Source organism: Xiphias gladius, chromosome 24, assembly GCF_016859285.1.
Source record: "Xiphias gladius isolate SHS-SW01 ecotype Sanya breed wild chromosome 24, ASM1685928v1, whole genome shotgun sequence".
Lineage (NCBI taxonomy): Eukaryota > Metazoa > Chordata > Actinopteri > Istiophoriformes > Xiphiidae > Xiphias > Xiphias gladius.
In genome coordinates, this window is record NC_053423.1 from 20197659 (window position 1) to 20215120 (window position 17462).

At 41.2% G+C, this 17462-nt stretch overlaps 2 protein-coding genes, 1 long non-coding RNA gene and 4 other non-coding genes across 21 annotated transcripts in view; all 7 read right to left on the reverse strand.

The window, feature by feature from the left end:
• Positions 1-1355, reverse strand: part of myo1g (myosin IG) — a 50858-nt gene extending 49503 nt beyond the window's left edge. For all 4 annotated transcript variants that reach the window (XM_040122240.1, XM_040122241.1, XM_040122242.1 and 1 more), the window contains exon 1: positions 1173-1355. In XM_040122240.1, coding sequence (XP_039978174.1) covers positions 1173-1267 — 95 coding nt within the window. In that variant the 5' untranslated portion in view covers positions 1268-1355. The remainder of the gene's footprint in view (positions 1-1172) is intronic.
• Positions 1356-4903: 3548 nt separating this feature from the next.
• si:dkey-154b15.1 lies at positions 4904-10067 on the reverse strand. Of its 2 annotated transcripts, none has more exons than XM_040121080.1 (3): positions 9969-10067; positions 9069-9320; positions 4904-7764 (listed from the first exon to the last, which is right to left on the reverse strand). In XM_040121080.1, the coding sequence occupies exon 3, from the start codon at positions 7762-7764 to the stop codon at positions 6520-6522; it is 1245 nt and encodes a 414-aa protein (XP_039977014.1). In that variant the 5' UTR covers positions 9069-9320; positions 9969-10067; the 3' UTR covers positions 4904-6519. The 2 variants fall into 2 exon arrangements, with proteins under 2 accessions (XP_039977014.1, XP_039977013.1); XM_040121079.1 differs by lacking the exon at positions 9969-10067 and adding an exon at positions 9564-9953.
• Positions 10068-10696: 629 nt separating this feature from the next.
• Positions 10697-16713, reverse strand: LOC120786937. 11 transcript variants are annotated; one of them, XR_005706782.1, is made up of 9 exons: positions 16619-16682; positions 16283-16383; positions 16067-16190; positions 15536-15629; positions 14339-14432; positions 13130-13223; positions 12093-12252; positions 11554-11630; positions 10697-11292 (listed from the first exon to the last, which is right to left on the reverse strand). It is a non-coding gene; the product is annotated as an uncharacterized LOC120786937 (long non-coding RNA). The 11 variants fall into 11 exon arrangements; XR_005706787.1 differs by having other exon boundaries at positions 16343-16383; positions 16619-16667; XR_005706783.1 differs by lacking the exon at positions 16067-16190 and having other exon boundaries at positions 16624-16713.
• On the reverse strand, positions 12441-12575 carry LOC120786978. Its single transcript, XR_005706811.1, has one exon. It is a non-coding gene; the product is annotated as a small nucleolar RNA SNORA9 (small nucleolar RNA).
• On the reverse strand, positions 13643-13777 carry LOC120786976. The gene has a single exon (XR_005706809.1). It is a non-coding gene; the product is annotated as a small nucleolar RNA SNORA9 (small nucleolar RNA).
• LOC120786975 lies at positions 14850-14984 on the reverse strand. The gene has a single exon (XR_005706808.1). It is a non-coding gene; the product is annotated as a small nucleolar RNA SNORA9 (small nucleolar RNA).
• LOC120786979 lies at positions 16050-16184 on the reverse strand. The gene has a single exon (XR_005706812.1). It is a non-coding gene; the product is annotated as a small nucleolar RNA SNORA9 (small nucleolar RNA).
• Positions 16714-17462: the final 749 nt, after the last annotated feature.

A 17462-nucleotide genomic window follows, 5' to 3' on the forward strand; every position in this document is an offset into this window, starting at 1 on the left:
ACTAAATATGATTTTGCTCTCTTTGATCACCAGCGACATAAAATCTATTCTTTCTTAGCCCAAGGTCTCCATGTGAACCGAACTACTTGGAAATCTGTCCATAGGTCTTAAAGCTATCCAGCTGACAGTGAACCTAACACGGGAGAAATAATACTCATCCCGGTGATGGCTGTGATTACCAGCCTAATACTGATGAGTGAAGGAAAACATCAAAGTTCGCAAGATGAAAACGTACTGAACTCACAAGCTAACATGAAAAGAGTAGAGCAATTCATTAAGGTTGGCATACATCAGCACAAACCTTAGCACCAGACAAGTCTGATCAAGCTGCGTGATGAAACTCCAGCTACATACATAATCTGCCAACCAGTGATGGCAAACAGACGCCAAGCCAGAGTAACTACGTGAAAAATGTCAGTGGAGGGCCATCGGCTGTGTACACGCCAACTGAGAAAGCGTGAATTATTTTCTCTAAAACTACAGCTCATCTGATATTGTTTGACATTTTGGTGTTTGTCTGCCTCCGCTGATCCCTCAGATGACTGCTGGGCAGTTGGACCTGAGGACACGATGCCCGCCGCGAAAAGACACTGAGGAAGTGAGACCGGTCAAGGGTAAAGAAATAAAAAAAACACTGTCTGGACTAAGAGACGAGTGATGGGTTCGGCGAGTCTAGCTGTCGCATTGGTATTGTGCCATGTGCTTCATTTGACGTGACGGCCGAAGCGATGTGCCGATCATCAAATCAGCCACGAGTTTATACCTGAACTTGGAGGGTGAGTGGAAAAGGCAAGGTAGAAGTGACTCATGTTTGTTTTGTCTTTTCCGCCCTTTATCTTCCATCTTTATGTCCTCTCTTAGCCTCAAGCTTTTTAAGATCGAGTCATCAAGATACTGTGCACTTGGTCATTCAGTACTATTGTAAGAAATTTAAGTTTTGTCAGTCTGAGTACCAGAGATTTACGCATGATAGTATACACCTGGATCTAACTTATTTTACACTCATTTTACCCTATTCCACAGCCAACTAAACAAAGATTTGAAGAAATATAAAGATTTCATTTATATATCAGGTTATGTATAAAGTCTTACCCTTCTCATTTGTGACACCCGGCTGCTTCCCCCCCTCCTCCCATCCCTTCCTCTTCTCTTAACAGTGCTTCAGGCCTTACCTCAGCTTCAAATTCTCCATAAACTGCTCCATCGTCACCTCGTCCAGGAGCACAAAGTCTGACTTCCCAAACTCCAGGCCCTCCAGCTCCGCCATGTCTCTACTCGCTAAGGACACAAAAACGGACAAGACGCGGAGGGAACGGAGAGCAGCGCAAGGAGGAAGAAAGAGAAGTAAGGTCGACTTCTGGGGAAGGGTAGTGTAGACAGCGAGTGTGCGTGCTGTGGGCGTGGCGTGCTCTTTGGAGGATTCAAGGGTGTGTGCAGTCAAGTAACACAGAACTGTGGTCTACAAGCTACAGCACGTCATCCTGTCAGTCAGCCTATGCCCTCATGCAAACCTATATAAATAGCAGGAGACTATCTTTACAGCACATAGCACTTCTGCATCCTCTTCTGTTTCTCTCTTCCTGCCACAAGGCCTCCAAGTTTCTGCACTGTCTCGAAACAGAGCCTGACTCTTGCTACAAGGCTTTACTCTCTTGCTTTTCAGCCTTGACTTTTGTGTGCATTTTCTGCATCTTTTCTTCCCAGAAAAAAGGAACCCACATCTGACATAGTGCCAGACAAGAGCAGCTAACCTTGCAAATTTGAGGTTAGAAAATGGCCTTTATCTCCTGGGAAGGATCGTGGCATTTCCTTTCTTAACTTGGCCTTGGCAGTACAACAGTTCCCTTAGGGTTTTCTCTAAACCAGAGGTTCCCAACTCACAGCAGTGCCGAGCTGGAACTTGAAAACCTCAGTTCTTGGATGCTAGAGCCAAAAGGTTTAGCGGCACTGTTTGTCATGTAAGACAGATGAAAGTTTGTAGGTGTGCGTGATTAAGTTCAGACAGTCTAATGACGAAGGCAGAGCCAATTGTTTTTTGAATTCCTTTTCACACCTTTTTTCTTGAATTCGGGAACCTTTTCAATGTAGTTTATCTCTTTTTCCACTCAGGGAACATGCCTCAGATTTTGGGTCCCTGACGTCCCTGGGTCATGAGAAAATTACTGGGGTTGGAAATAAGAAAAAGAACAGTTTGGCTTTTCCTGCGATTAAGTGTCGCAGACATCATTTCATATTAAGGGGTCACAAAACGTATCGGAAACCCAGTGGTGCTCAAGCTGCAGCTTTTATACTCTTAACACCAGCAGCTGTTGTCACTTCAACATTCTGTTGCTATAGCAACAACTACTGATAACTCCACTGCGGTTACAATTTAACTGACATGGTTACGTCCACCATTTTGTCAGATCAATGTGTACAAGCAATTATTGACGGGGATCTTTTACCTACTCCTCAAATGTCCTTCCCGGTGCACTGTCAGTAGGTTCTCTTTTATTATAAGTGCTTTGTGATTTGTTAATGGCGTTTTTCCACAGTCAGTTTACTGCTGTCCAAACAAGCCATTGTGCTAGCTGTCTGAGACTAATGTGTTGCTAATGCATTCTAAATCACTGTTCAGCTACTGTTGTACTAACTTTTAGGTCTTTCGCTCCTTTTATCTTTACACTTGTGTATGTTCACTTGATTTGTTATTGCATCGTACTTCATATGGAAACCTCAGGCTGATCTTTCACAGATGAGACTTTCTTCTCGCCATGATGGACAGCATAACTAACCTGAAACTATAAACTGACAGCTAGTTTATACTTTGTGAATGGTGGCTTTGCAGCCATTTTGGATTTTGCAACCCTATCGATTCCCAATGTCCCCGAGTTAGAATTACAATTCAGGGGCTGACGAGAACAGGTTCTGTGACTCGGCAGCTCATAATTAAGTTCTACACAATATGACATAAACATAGCATGAATCTTGTTTATGGTATGATTTTTCTGATTTGCAATCACTATCACTGAATTTATTTTTCCAATTCTGTTTCCTAATTGCTTCCCGAAAAAAAAACAAAAAAAACAACTAAAAGGTTAATTTCTTGAATGGAAAAAAGAGAAACCAAAACAGTGAATAACAAAGAACAAAGTCAACTTTCCCCAAGTTTCCTGTGTAGCTCATGATACCGCAGGCTGACCCTTATCCATTTTCTGTCACTTCCTCCTAGTTTGCTTAACCTTTAGCAATTGCTGAGATATAATGGGACAGAGAGCACGAAGATGTTAAAAGCCTTTAATATAACTTAACTGTCAAGCTCATTCAGTCCCAACGGATTAACCCAGACAGTAAGAGTTTCAGCTCCAGATGCAAACAATCTTCTCTGCCTCTACATCTGTATACTTCTCAGCATTGAAAGTCACTATAAAGAGGGCAAGATCCACCAAAGTGACCAATAGTGTCTGAGTTAAGGATGAGCAACTACTACTAAAGTTATATTTAAATACAAGAAGTCACCTTCAAAATTCAGTCCTCCCTATGTCAGTCCTTTCACTTAAAATTTAAAGGATTGGTCCACCGAAATTACAACATATTATCTCAATAACCCCTAGGGGTGTCAAGTCAGGCAGATAATTTTGGCTTTGTCTGCCAAGGTGTTATGATATCTGTCTCTTGAGATTTCCGGTGCCACCCCAATACAATGGAGGTGAATGGAATTTAGTTTTGTGGTGCCCAGAGTATTGCTAAAAGACATTAAAGGAAATTACAGCAACACCTCCTCTGTATTATATTTTAAGCAAAAATGCTATTAGATATATCGCGAGTGAATGAATGTCTTTAATGTGCTGATGCTGTACAAGGATCTACAATGGAGTTTGGCGCTTGACTTTTTGAAGCCAACATGAACGAGAAGCGCTAAAAGTGCGATGGATTAAATAAAAATATTTACTAGCAACTGAGCAAAACTCCGTCTGCTGATGTAGTCTGTGTGATACAGGAGAAAACTCCACTGGCACTTAGACACTGAGTTCGCATTGTTTCGTCAAACTACAGTTTATAGTCAAGATTGAACTTCAATGCTTGTTTTTTGTAACTCGGGCGAACTAAACCTTTAGGCTATATTGGCCGGTTAACCCTCCAAATAGACCTTTATCTTTAAGCTTCCTTGTTTTGGCTAAAACATATTGTAACAATGGAGATCTCAGTTAGTTGTCTCTTGTACTTCATCTTCCTGTACATTAGATTTCATGTTAAGGTTTGAAATACCGTGGCAAAGAAGACCAGACTTAAAAAGGGGAAAACCACAGCAGTAAGGTCTGTGGTGGTGGAGGTATTTCTCATCATACTGATCTGTTTTTTTAGTTATTACTGCAAAACCTCTGAGTCATAATTAGTCATCAGTGCAGCCCTGTTTGAGTGGTCTCTTTACTCCATACCTGAGCATTGATGAGAAAATTATTTATAAAGGGACTTTTCCAACAGACTGAAGCATTATTTGTCAGAAGCCCACAGCACCTACCTACTGTAGAGAGTTCAGGTTTTTCCTGACAGCCTGTTCTTGTCCTTACATCTCATCTATAGTTCTTTACTGTATAATGGCCAGAGCATCCAGTCAAACGTCCACTTAGTTCTTTCTGTAATAACAGTTGCCTGTTAGATCCTCATCAGCCATCATCACTTCCTCTCTCAACTTGAGCTCAGGTGACTATCAGGGACTCTTTCACTTCCTGCTCACGCTTCCTCTCTCATCTGTTCGTCTCCATCTTGAGCTTGGATTCAGGTGCGATAGTAGCAACGTTAACAGAAGCACGCACTCCTGACGCATAATGTAATTGTGGTAGAGCAAAAACACACGGAGATTAAACAGGCATTCATCTCATTGAATTAACACTCAAAAGAGCCCCAATATCAACCATGGTACTTTATTATAATTGTTAGTGTTTTTAAATGGTTATTTGTGTAATTAATTGCCACACTGGCTCCTCTGTTTGCCCGTTTACATAATTTACATGTTAGCCATTCAGCTCATGCCCTTATCCGGTGCACAGATGCAGATTCATTTGTCAGATCCCCAACAGAGCAACCAACTAGCAATGATAAAACACAACTGTGTGAGAGATGTGTCAAGAACTGACTGTCCTCATACTAACCCTATAAAAATAGTGCTTTGTGTCATAGTCACATTATGTACACATCATTATTGTACGAGTATAATAGCATTTTTAACATCAGTAGAGTCAGATCAGTAGAACCTTCATCAATCTGACTGACCAATTCTAATTTAACATAACAATAATTATTTAAAAGAGGTGATTAAAACATGGCTATTTTGCATTATAGCTCATCACAGGTACTATATATCGGTGTCTATACCGACCGATAAGTATCGAAAAACTTTAGTACAGAAATGTCAACTATATGTTTGAGATTGAGGTCTTCACGCATCCAACATTTTGGATTTCAGAACGAACCCGACTTGCATAAATTAATTTTCAACAAAGAGATAGTTGATCCAGATCTGGACCAGAGGATAACTAGGTCCGATCCAAAACGCGATCAACCCGAAATAAGTACAGCAGCAGCATAATGCCAATTAACAAGCAATTGTGACCAGAAAGAACAACAATTTAATAATAGTGTCTAGAGCTGCAGCGATTAGTCAACTGACAGAAAATTATTTCAACTATTTTGAAAATTGATTAATCATTCAAGTCATATTTTAAGTAAAAAATCAAAACATTCTTCTGTTAAAGCTTCGCAAATGCGAAAATTTGTCGGGAGGATCCTATAGTCTGACGGCATTTAGGCAGTGTCACCATAACCTCGTTTGTCCACCAGAGAGCGCTGACAAGTTTGTTGTTCAACTGTAAAATGTTCTGCTTAGTACATAAACTCAGTTGCCAGTTTATTAGGTACACCCAGATAACTAATGCAGGCTGATTCGACAGCCCTGCGACAAATCCTCCCCCATGAAGGTTATAATGAAGCTGTTTTTTTTTAAACTGATTTAAAGGGGCGTTGATACAACTTGATGGTCACTGTGGAGGACGCAGCTTATGGCGCTGTTGAACTGTATTGCGTTGTAGTGACGGGAGTTTGTGTTACTTCATCCAACCCATTTTTATCAGTGGGGGTAGAGTGAATGACAGAAACAGCTCTCCGTATAATGTAATACAGTCGGGACTGTTGTACTAGACTGCATGAGTTTTAGCTGTTCCTAATAAACTGACAACTGAGTATATATGTACTGAGCGTACTGAGTGTATCGTGGTCACAATTCTTGAATTAAAAATTTAAGGGATTCTTATCAAAAACAATTCAATTATATAATGCGTTTGAGTGTGGGGAAAAAAAGTGCTGCTATATTGTTATATAATCTTTTTAAAGAAAGAGTTTGAAATTATGTAAATTCCCTTATTTGCTTTTCTTGATACCACTCTCATGTGTGAACGATAATATGAAGCTAGAACCAGCAGGCGCTAGGGATTAGCTCAGCACCAAGACCGGAAACTGGGGCTAGTGAGACCAGCTCATTCTTCATCTTCTCAAACCTTTTGTCTTCTGTTTTATATCTTTTGGACTAACAAATAGTAATTGCTTGAGGCCTTGTTTCGTTTCAGGAAGCTTGCGATTGTTTCCCGTCTCCTGCACACTACCCCTGTCTGCTCGCTGTTTTTCACGGGACTCAGAGTTGCTTCTTGGTAAAGCTCCGCTTTGACCAAGCCGAGCTCCAGCTCCCCGCTCGGGCTTGGCCCATTCCTGTTTATTATCCTGGTACTTTGATGGAACATAACCTGAATCTCCAACAGGGGATGGATTAGCGATGGCACCACTGTCTCTTTCAGTGTTCTTTCGGTCGACCGGTGGCCGGGAGCTGCTCCTCGTCCTGGGGTCTTTCTTGAATGTCCTCCCTGTGCGTTGTGGCTGGTCATGCGGCCTCCCCAACAGCTGCTGCTTTAACTCGTAGCTCTTTTCAGACGGTCCTACGAGGTGGAGTCTGTCCTTCATCTCACACACGAGCACTGAATTGTAAACGTTGTCTTTTCGAATTCTCTCTAAAAGAGCCTCGCCTTCATGATCCATGTCCTTCCAAGGAACCTCCTGTGTGCATAGCGATTGGCTGAGATCGTTCATGAGGCTCTGTAGTTTACTGATGGCTATCCTTGCACTCTTCCCCAGCAAAGTGATGCTGGCGCTATCGCCAAATTCATACACTTCTATTTTAACATTATGGTTCTCCAGGATGATGTCGATGTCTTTTTTCCTGAGCCGCTCTGCGTACCTGAACACATCTGCATCGACGACGAAGGACTCGCTTCCATGCCTGAACGGAGCATGCTGGTCTGCTCTTGGAGAAAAAAAGGCTCTGGACTCTGGAGAGTTTGGATGATTGTGGGAAGTGTTTGCCACCAATGATGCAGAGGTGTAGGGCGAGGATGGAGAAGCATGCAGAGGCTTGTCTCCGGATCTCTGTCTTGTCTCCTTGTCTCTCTTACCATCTGACACAGAGCTGTTGTTGGTGTAGTATTTGGGAACGGCTCCAGAGGAAACTGTTTGGACTGGTGGGGATGAGTACGGCCTTGTCTTGGTCTGGCTCTGTGAGTTGAGAAGTTGCTCCAAACGGGCCTTCACAGCTTTGAGCTTCAAAAACGAACCCTTGACACGCACCCGATTTCCGCTCAGATCTGTCACCCCGAACCCATGTGACCGGAGGATTTCTCGCACCTCTGTCTCATCTCGAAAAATATTCAGATGTACCGTTGCCTCTACTGGGAAATCCATCTGAGAAAAGTAATGAGAGGGACATAATGACACTGAAGGAGTGTTATAAGTAAATAATGAGTCTGACTTAACATAAGGTGGATAACTATAAATATGTTGGAACTCTCAGTTACCTCAGGGCAGTCAGCTGCTTTCACTAATACTGAGCATGTTTTATTAACAGTAACAGTACTTCTAATAAAACCTCTCTTCAATAGCTGTGTCTTACAACTCTGTGCCGCATGGCTTGTGTTGGATGTATGATATTGCCCTTTTACTAGCTTGTGACTGCGTCTTTTTAACATTTTACCAAGATCAACACTATGACTCTCACATTTTATTCACGTCTCATTGCTGCTGCGCATGTCTGCGTGTGTCAAAATTGGTTGTAATCAGAAATGCTTGGCTGTGTGTTGCTGCTTTTGTGTGCCTACTGTACAGGTACCGGCGTCTTGTTGCTGTTCCGTCGGTAATTCCTAACTATCACTTGACTGGTTTCTGAAGATCTCGCCAAAGGACTGCAGCTGGCTAACATTGGCACGTTTACGGAAATGTTAATTAATGTGCATTCTCCCTATAAATAAATGAAAGGAAACGAAATGAAAGTAATAGGCTTAATCTTACGTTTATTCGTGTTTATTTGTTTTTTGTAAAGTACAAGGAATGTACCCTTTTCTTGCCTACTCTTTTATTACATGTTGTTGATGATTTATTGGTTGTCTTTTGCATTGTGTTTTGGTTTTCAACAATTGTTTTCCTGCAGATTCACGAAAATATTAGAGTTTAGAGTTGAAGGGCAAAAGAAGCAAGTCTCTTCCCCTCTCCTCAGCAGAGATATGATCTCATAGTAACTGTTTCATTTGTTACGGTGGTTAGTTTATCATGTCTCATCTGCTTATCATTGGTGTCTGCCTGTTGTTATCATTCAGTCATTGTTTGACTGTCAAAAGTCATTATTGCCTTCTTATTGCCTATCTATCTATCTATCTATCTATCTATCTATCCATCTAGTCATGGACTACTCAAGTGGTACTGCATTGCTGCGGGGCAGCTACTAAAAAAACCCAGACCTACAGCATATATCATCTTTATGTCTGACAGTGCTACAAGCTGCCATCACTCAAGAGCAGTAATGTAGGACATAGTTACTGTATATTAATGATTGTCAGTAGAGGGCGAGGAAAGGACACAGGCAAGTTAATGTTCCTTAAAATGAGTAATTAATGTAGTTTGCAGATTGAAACTCTACACAACCAACTTTTGATGCCTTCACCGCCACCTAACGCCTAACAGTGTTGATGAGGATGCTGTGCGCCATGACTTACCCTGATGAAGGCCTGATCCAGCTGACAACAGGGGTAACACCACCTCCAGCACCTCCTCGGAAGTAAATCTGAAGTTTTTCAGCTACCCTGTCAGCTGCTAAAACATCTGGCAGAGGTAAACACCCGTCATGTGCTTCACAGTGTCCGGGAGCTCTCACCTCTCTGGGCGTCATGAAACGTAAAGTCCGAGACGTTTCATCCAAAATGAAAGTGAGAATTCAGGTCACTTGTGGCTCTTGTAGGCAGATGAGGCTAAAAATGTCAGACATGTAAATTAATATTATGGCAGGTGAAAAAAGTGGATGCACCGGTAACAGAAGCAGAGATTAACAAGCAACCCTCCCCCCCTCCTCAACTTTCTAGAAGCAGCACCGAGTGAACCTGTGAGTCGACTTATTAGTTAACTCAGTCAATGCTTTCGCCACAGGCGAACATATTGCAACAGATGCAGACCGGATCTACGGGCTGCGGGTCTGAGTGAGGCTGGGAACTTACTTTGCAGCTCCACTCTTGCGCTTCGTGAGCGGACTTCCATGCCGTGTCGGTGAAACCGAAAGTATTAACGTCATGTCCGCTGCGGATTTACGATTTCACTCCACGAACTAAAATAAAATAAAATTCCTTCGCGACGTCTTTTCAGCAGGGAACTAGCCACAGGTGCCCTCCTGGGAATGTGTTATTAATTATAACAAAAACAGTAATAATAGTTTCCATCAGCCAAACCCCCTTAAACATTTCACATAAAGGTTAAGGTGCATAAAAAAAACTCAGCACGAGGGGTAAAATTAAGTAAGTTAAATGCAAAGTGCTGCCTTCAATTGCTCATCTATTCATAATCAAAAGGTTTTATCGCTTAATTTAACTACCCTTTTCTACCTTTACAAATGTAATAAAGTTCACCTTGGATTGACACTCGGAGGGTATCGATCTAACTATATGTTTAATATTGAGGTCGTAGCCCGGTTAAAGGCTGGTCAGGCCAACGCCCGCTGGTATCACGGTAAACTAATCGCGACGAAAGCCTGTTTTAATTTCATCGGCGGGACCAAAACTGGAGCTCTTCAATCCGCACAATGACAGTAAAACGACTTGAAATCAGCTTAGGTTTGAAAAAGGACTCCGCAGACATGTTGTGTTTCGTCTCAGCTCAGTGAGGAGATCGCGGCCTATATGCACGTGGTGCAATATCGCCCTCATGTGGCTCTTGATCAGCGTCAAACCATTTTTTTTTGCTGCCTAGCAACTCACTAATAAATGAGTATTTCGAAGCGCGTGTCCTCACGTGTCTCTTGCTGAAGCGAACATCGTACAGGTTCTTTGCTCCAGGCTTAATTCTACTGTCGGATTTGATGTGCTTTCATTTGGGGTTTGCACAAACTCACTTAGGGTAAATTATTCCTGTCAGTTTTTCTGTCTGGTGAAGTAGTTTTAGTTGTGAGACCAGGAGCAGCTCTTATTTTGGAGAGATTACTGCACATCTAAAACAAGCAACACCTACTGTCAATTTACCAAAAGACTGCATGTGTTGTCTAACAGGACCGAAGGGTGACTGTAGGTTAACTTATTTCTTTTTCTATGAAATAACATTAGTTTTTCTACCACCTTAATAACAAGTTACAACTGCAGAAAACGTGTTCAGATAAATTTTATTTCAAGTGTTTCATATCCCACTTTCCTACTAGTTCAGTTATTGTGAAATATGGGTTCAATGTTACATTTTCGTTGGTGATGTTCCTTCTGTCACAAAACAAATTAAAGTGTAACTCATTCTCAAACCAGAAAATCAAGACACAGCACCAGTATGTTGCATGTTATCTCTTTACTCAATTTTTCTATTGTAATTCCGCTTTCATCAGCTGGTGTATTCCCTCATTTTGTGCAAATGTGACTTTACAGTTTATATCAACTTCCATCGGTACTTCAAAGGACAGTGAAGCGATGTGTGTTGTGAGAAATCTGTGCAGAAGATGTTGATGCAGTTCCCACTATTTGCAGGTAGAGGTCAGTCAAAGTTTCATTCTTCTCAGAAAAACAGTTTGAACCACTTCTATCGGCAAGCTGTCGGTTGTATCCTCTGATACACAGTGGAGCAATCCTCATATAATCTGTGAAATCATGTAAATGTGTCTTAGTGAGAGACCTCCGCAGGATGAACTACGGCCCCCCAGTGCTTTGGTTTGGGTCGGAATGATTCAAAGTATTTCTTCCTCTGTGCTTTTACTTCCTGTACAAAAAACAAAAAGGCAGGAAAAACAGTTGTTTTTGATAAGAACCTATGTTTGTTAATACAGTAGTTTTGGCTTTTAATCTACAATCATGAACATCTTGGTCCCATATTTAGCTCTGGTGAACAGTTTGACATTGACACTATGTCTCTGACTCCTGTTACATAAACAGCTTTTCAGTGCTTCAAATGAAAATGACAGATGTAGTAATTGTACGTTAAGTACTGACAGTCTGTTTCCTGCAGCTAACACATTTCTACCTTGAAGTCCAGATATCTCCTGACGATGCTCAAAGTCACATGATCTTTTGCCGACAATCCAGGAAGGTCCTGAAAACCTGAGGGCGCAAAAGTAACAATTATATTTCACATCATGGCTTTGCAAGTCCAGGATGTCACATGAGGGACAAGTCTGGCTGAAACAGTTTGTTTTAATTAACCCTGCCTAACATAAGTGGGTTACTGATGCAAAGTTTTTCATCATGAAGTGTCTGAATGTCCCCAACTATTAGACACTTTCTTATATAGACCACTACCATACTTTGCATGACGGCTATTGACAACCTGTGATGAACTGTCATGAACTGTGTAAATCTACCACCACCATATCCAGATGCACCTCCGGCGTTTACGTTGAGTTAATCACTGTGGTGATTTGACTGTCTATGTTTATTTGACCTGTGACGATGTAAGCTACTCTGGATAACTGTGACTACCAAAAACTGTAAATTTAAAAACATACTTCCAAGTAGAAAAAAGTTCATCACATTCTTATTGTTGTTTAAAGTGTAGTTACAGACCTGTAATCCCTCCACGTCAGTTTTGGCTGACTCCCAGGTCCTCCTCTTCCATCCACAGCTGCAACAGGAGTCTGGAAACTGTCTTCCATCTGTTAGGCTACAGCTGCTTTGATTTGGCCGGGTACATCCTGTACAGGTCGCCAGTCAATCAATCACAGGGCTGATACACAGAGAAGGACAACCATTCACACCTACGGGCAATTTAGATAAAGGCCCCACATGGCCAGCAGGTTCGAGAACCTTCTTGCCGTGACGGGACAGTGCCACTGCACCACCGTGCCGTCCTTTTAGTATTAATAATTCACCTTCAGTGATCAATGGATACTTTACAAAACAAAACACTTAACAGTGTGTCTGAGGTTTACCTATAACCCTGCCATGAAGAGTCACAGCAGGGCCTCAAACAGCCCCACATCTCTCTAGCAGACACTACAGGAAAGGACAGGGCCATTGAAGGCCAGGCCTCGCTGGAAAAGTCTGCACAAGACCTAGAGGTTTACTTTTCAACACGAGTACAGATATACAGCAAGACCTGATATTGTTGTTTCTGCTCCAGGGCTACGACTAATCACACATGCTGATCACAAGGCACCACAGTCTCATGTGAAATGTTTAAAGAGCACAAAAAATGAAGCAAATCTAAGCACTGGTGAAGCTTTATATGAAAAATCAATTATTTGCTTCAGATTTATTTTTCATTTCAGAACTACTCTGAAAAAACGAAACTTGTAGATTTTGTTGGTAGGTTCAAAGGAGGTATGGACAGAGTAGTTCACTAAATCCAAAAGCTCAATATTTTCCTCCATTCCCTGTTTGAATTGGCTCACGCTGTATTACATCCTCAAAGACATATCTAAGTTGCCGGGCTTGTATTGTGATCCATTGTTTCTGGACTAATAATGAAACCACAAACATGCTAACAAGCAATATTAAGAGATTAAAATAAGGGAGGGACAAGGCAAAGTAGACCAACTAAGATTAACAAACGACGGCGAGAAATCATCTCATAAAATCCTGCCTTTAAAAAAAATACAAACCTGAATTTTCAATTAAGCGTCAAACTCCTACATGAGTACCAGATGTCAGTGAGGAGGTCTGAGCGGGGCAGGTCTTGGCTTCATCTCAGCAGTCCTGTAAAACAGCAGTTTACGTTGCTAAGTACTGAGGTTTTTGGTGTGTGTGATATTTAACTAAAAAGGTCACTGTGTATTATGTGCCATGAAGGGATGAGAGTTTAATAGTTTATATACGCCTGGGCACTACATTAACCATGTTGCACAGTTATGTAGTCTATGTTAGCAGCAGAAAGATGTTACCCTGCCAGGTTTCTTCCAAAAAGACCTCCGTAAACGCCCAAGTTGCCTCTTTAAAAAGAGATCAGCTGTGAAGTCAGTGGTTATAATCTCTTATGGTGGCAAAAACCTGCACTTATCCTTTCATGGCACATAGTCACCTGTTATGTTTCCAGGAATTTTCCTTTAATGTGTACTTAGTTAGAAAGCTGAAAGTTTTAGCAATAACAATTTACTTTACACAATAAACACTTAACAGTGTGTCTGAGGTTTACCTATAACCCTGCCATGAAGAGTCACAGCAGGGCCTCAAACAGCCCCACATCTCTCTAGCAGACACTACAGGAAAGGACAGGGCCACTGAAGGCCAGGCCTCGCTGGAAAAGTCTGCACAAGACCTACAGGTTTACTTTTCTACACGAGTACAGATATACAGCAAGACCTGATATTGTTGTTTCTGCTCCAGGGCTACAACTAATAATGATGAGTCCCAAATGCTGATCACAAGGCACCACAGTCTCATGTGAAATGTTTAAAGAGCACAGAAAATAAAGCAAATCTAAGCACTGGTGAAGCTTTATATGAAAAATCAATTATTTGCTTCAGATTTATTATTCATTTCGGAACTACTCTGAAAAAATGAAACTTGTAGATTTTGTTGGTAGGTTCAAAGGAGGTATGGACAGTAGTTCACTAAATCCAAAAGCTCAATATTTTCCTCCATTCCCTGTTTGAATTGGCTCACGCTGTATTACATCCTCAAAGACATATCTAAGTTGCCGGGCTTGTATTGTGATCCATTGTTTCTGGACTAATAATGAAACCACAAACATGCTAACAGGCAATATTAAGAGATTAAAATAAGGGAGGGACAAGGCAAAGTAGACCAACTAAGATTAACAAACGACGGCGAGAAATCATCTCATAAAATCCTGCCTTTAAAAAAATACAAACCTGAATTTTCAATTAAGCGTCAAACTCCTACATGAGTACCAGATGTCAGTGAGGAGGTCTGAGCAGGGCAGGTCTTGGCTTCATCTCAGCAGTCCTGTAAAACAGCAGTTTACTTTGCTAAGTACTGAGGTTTTTGGTGTGTGTGATATTTAACTAAAAAGGTCACTGTGTATTATGTGCCATGAAGGGATGAGAGTTTAATAGTTTATATAGGCCTGGGCACTACATTAACCATGTTGCACAGTTATGTAGTCTATGTTAGCAGCAGAAAGATGTTACCCTGCCAGGTTTCTTCCAAAAAGACCTCCGTAAACGCCCAAGTTGCCTCTTTAAAAAGATCAGCTGTGAAGTCAGTGGTTATAATCTTCTATGGTGGCAAAAACCTGCACTTATCCTTTCATGGCACATAGTCACCTGTTATGTTTACAGGAATTTTCCTTTAATGTGTACTTAGTTAGAACGCTGAAAGTTTTAGCAATAACAATTTACTTTACAAAACAAACACTTAACAGTGTGTCTGAGGTTTACCTATAACCCTGCCATGAAGAGTCACAGCAGGGCCTCAAACAGCCCCACATCTGTCTAGCAGACACTACAGGAAAGGACAGGGCCACTGAAGGCCAGGCCTCGCTGGAAAAGTCTGCACAAGACCTACAGGTTTACTTTTCTACACGAGTACAGATATACAGCAAGACCTGATATTGTTGTTTCTGCTCCAGGGCTACGACTAATCACACATGCTGATCACAAGGCACCACAGTCTCATGTGAAATGTTTAAAGAGCACAAAAAATGAAGCAAATCTAAGCACTGGTGAAGCTTTATATGAAAAATCAATTATTTGCTTCAGATTTATTATTCATTTCAGAACTACTCTGAAAAAATGAAACTTGTAGATTTTGTTGGTAGGTTCAAAGGAGGTATGGACAGTAGTTCACTAAATCCAAAAGCTCAATATTTTCCTCCATTCCCTGTTTGAATTGGCTCACGCTGTATTACATCCTCAAAGACATATCTAAGTTGCCGGGCTTGTATTGTGATCCATTGTTTCTGGACTAATAATGAAACCACAAACATGCTAACAGGCAATATTAAGAGATTAAAATAAGGGAGGGACAAGGCAAAGTAGACCAACTAAGATTAACAAACGACGGCGAGAAATCATCTCATAAAATCCTGCCTTTAAAAAAATACAAACCTGAATTTTCACTTAAGCGTCAAACTCCTACATGAGTACCAGATGTCAGTGAGGAGGTCTGAGCGGGGCAGGACTTGGCTTCATCTCAGCAGTCCTGTAAAACAGCAGTTTACGTTGCTAAGTACTGAGGTTTTTTGTGTGTGTGATATTTAACTAAAAAGGTTACTTTGTGTATTATGTGCCATGAAGGGATGAGAGTTTAATAGTTTATATAGGCCTGGGCACTACATTAACCATGTTGCACAGTTATGTAGTCTATGTTCGCAGCAGAAAGATGTTACCCTGCCAGGTTTCTTCCAAAAAGACCTCCGTAAACGCCCAAGTTGCCTCTTTAAAAAGATCAGCTGTGAAGTCAATGGTTATAATCTTCCATGGTGGTGGAAAACCTGCACTCATCCTTTCATGGCACATAGTCACCTGTTATGTTTCCAGGAATTTTCCTTTAATGTGTACTTCGTTAGAAAGCTGAAAGTTTTAGCAATAACAATTTACTTTACAAAACAAACACTTAACAGTGTGTCTGAGGTTTACCTATAACCCTGCCATGAAGAGTCACAGCAGGGCCTCAAACAGCCCCACATCTCTCTAGCAGACAGTACAGGAAAGGACAGGGCCACTGAAGGCCAGGCCTCGCTGGAAAAGTCTGCAGAATGAACTATAAAAATACAGAAAATTCTCATAACGTTAGTGTTAACATGTCGTGTTCTGTGTGAACATGCAAAAACTTTTCACAGCCCCGTTACACACCGTTCACGTGTGCTGCGAGTAGCAATCTGCTGCGGCCGAAGTGGTAAAAACCAGTTGTACCTTCCCATTTTTATCCCCGACGTGGCACACACGTCTCCAGTCTGTGAACAACATTGAAAATAAGAAATAACGGTTGTTAAAAACCCACCATGTTCCCGATACAGCCACAAGTACAGCGCCCACATTTCACCTATTTTTAACCATTTAAAACGACATTTCCGTCAACAAAAACCGCCATCTTATTGGTACGTTTTGCTTCTAAACATATTTCACTAAGTCGGAAACTTTGTACAATTCATAATATAAGTCAGATGGAGGCAGATTGATTAAACGTACCTCACCGTCCATCTGCCGTGTTGAACTGAAGTATCTTCCCGGATGTGACGTAGGCTAGACGAGGTGCACGGGGTCGCCAGCAGGGGGCGGTAACATATCAACGGCTGCTGCCGGATGTTTGAACCGAACTTAACGTCTTCTCTTAAACAATCAGATTTTTGGTTCAAAGTCCGACTATAAATGAATGGACAGTGGCATAAAAATGGAATTTCAGTTATAAAATCTTAAGAGAAGTGGGTTTAAAGCGAATAAAAATGAATACAGTAGCAAAAAAGCAGCCATGATAGCACCTTTCAAGACAGAAGCTACGCATTGCTCTACGAGAGGAGAGAAGAAAAGAGGGGAGACGGCTAAATACTGGGAGATAAAGTGTACAAACCACAATATATAATATTATAAAATGAAGAAAAAGCCAAAGAGAATACATGTGTTATAAAGGAATAAAGAACAACCAATATAAATTGAATGAAATTACCAGAAATTGGTACCACTTTCTGATAAAGCAGATATATATAGGGTTTTAAGCTATAATGACTTTATAATGGTATTAATGGCCAATAAATCATTTACTTTACTAATGACAACAGCGTTTGGGTTGTCAGGTTGTGGAAAACCATCCTCCATTATGACATTTTTGTCTTTTCTAGCTACTTTTTAAATTCATCAGAAACCCCTCCAACGAACTGTTTGATCAATCATCTACTGGAAAAGGGTTGCAGGGCATCTGGACCAAAATCCATTTATAAGCTGCTTCTAACTGCAGACTCTTTGTGGTACAACCATTTACTATCTCAAGAGTTTGACTAGCTTTTGATATGAAGGCAAAACTTGAACAGTACAAATT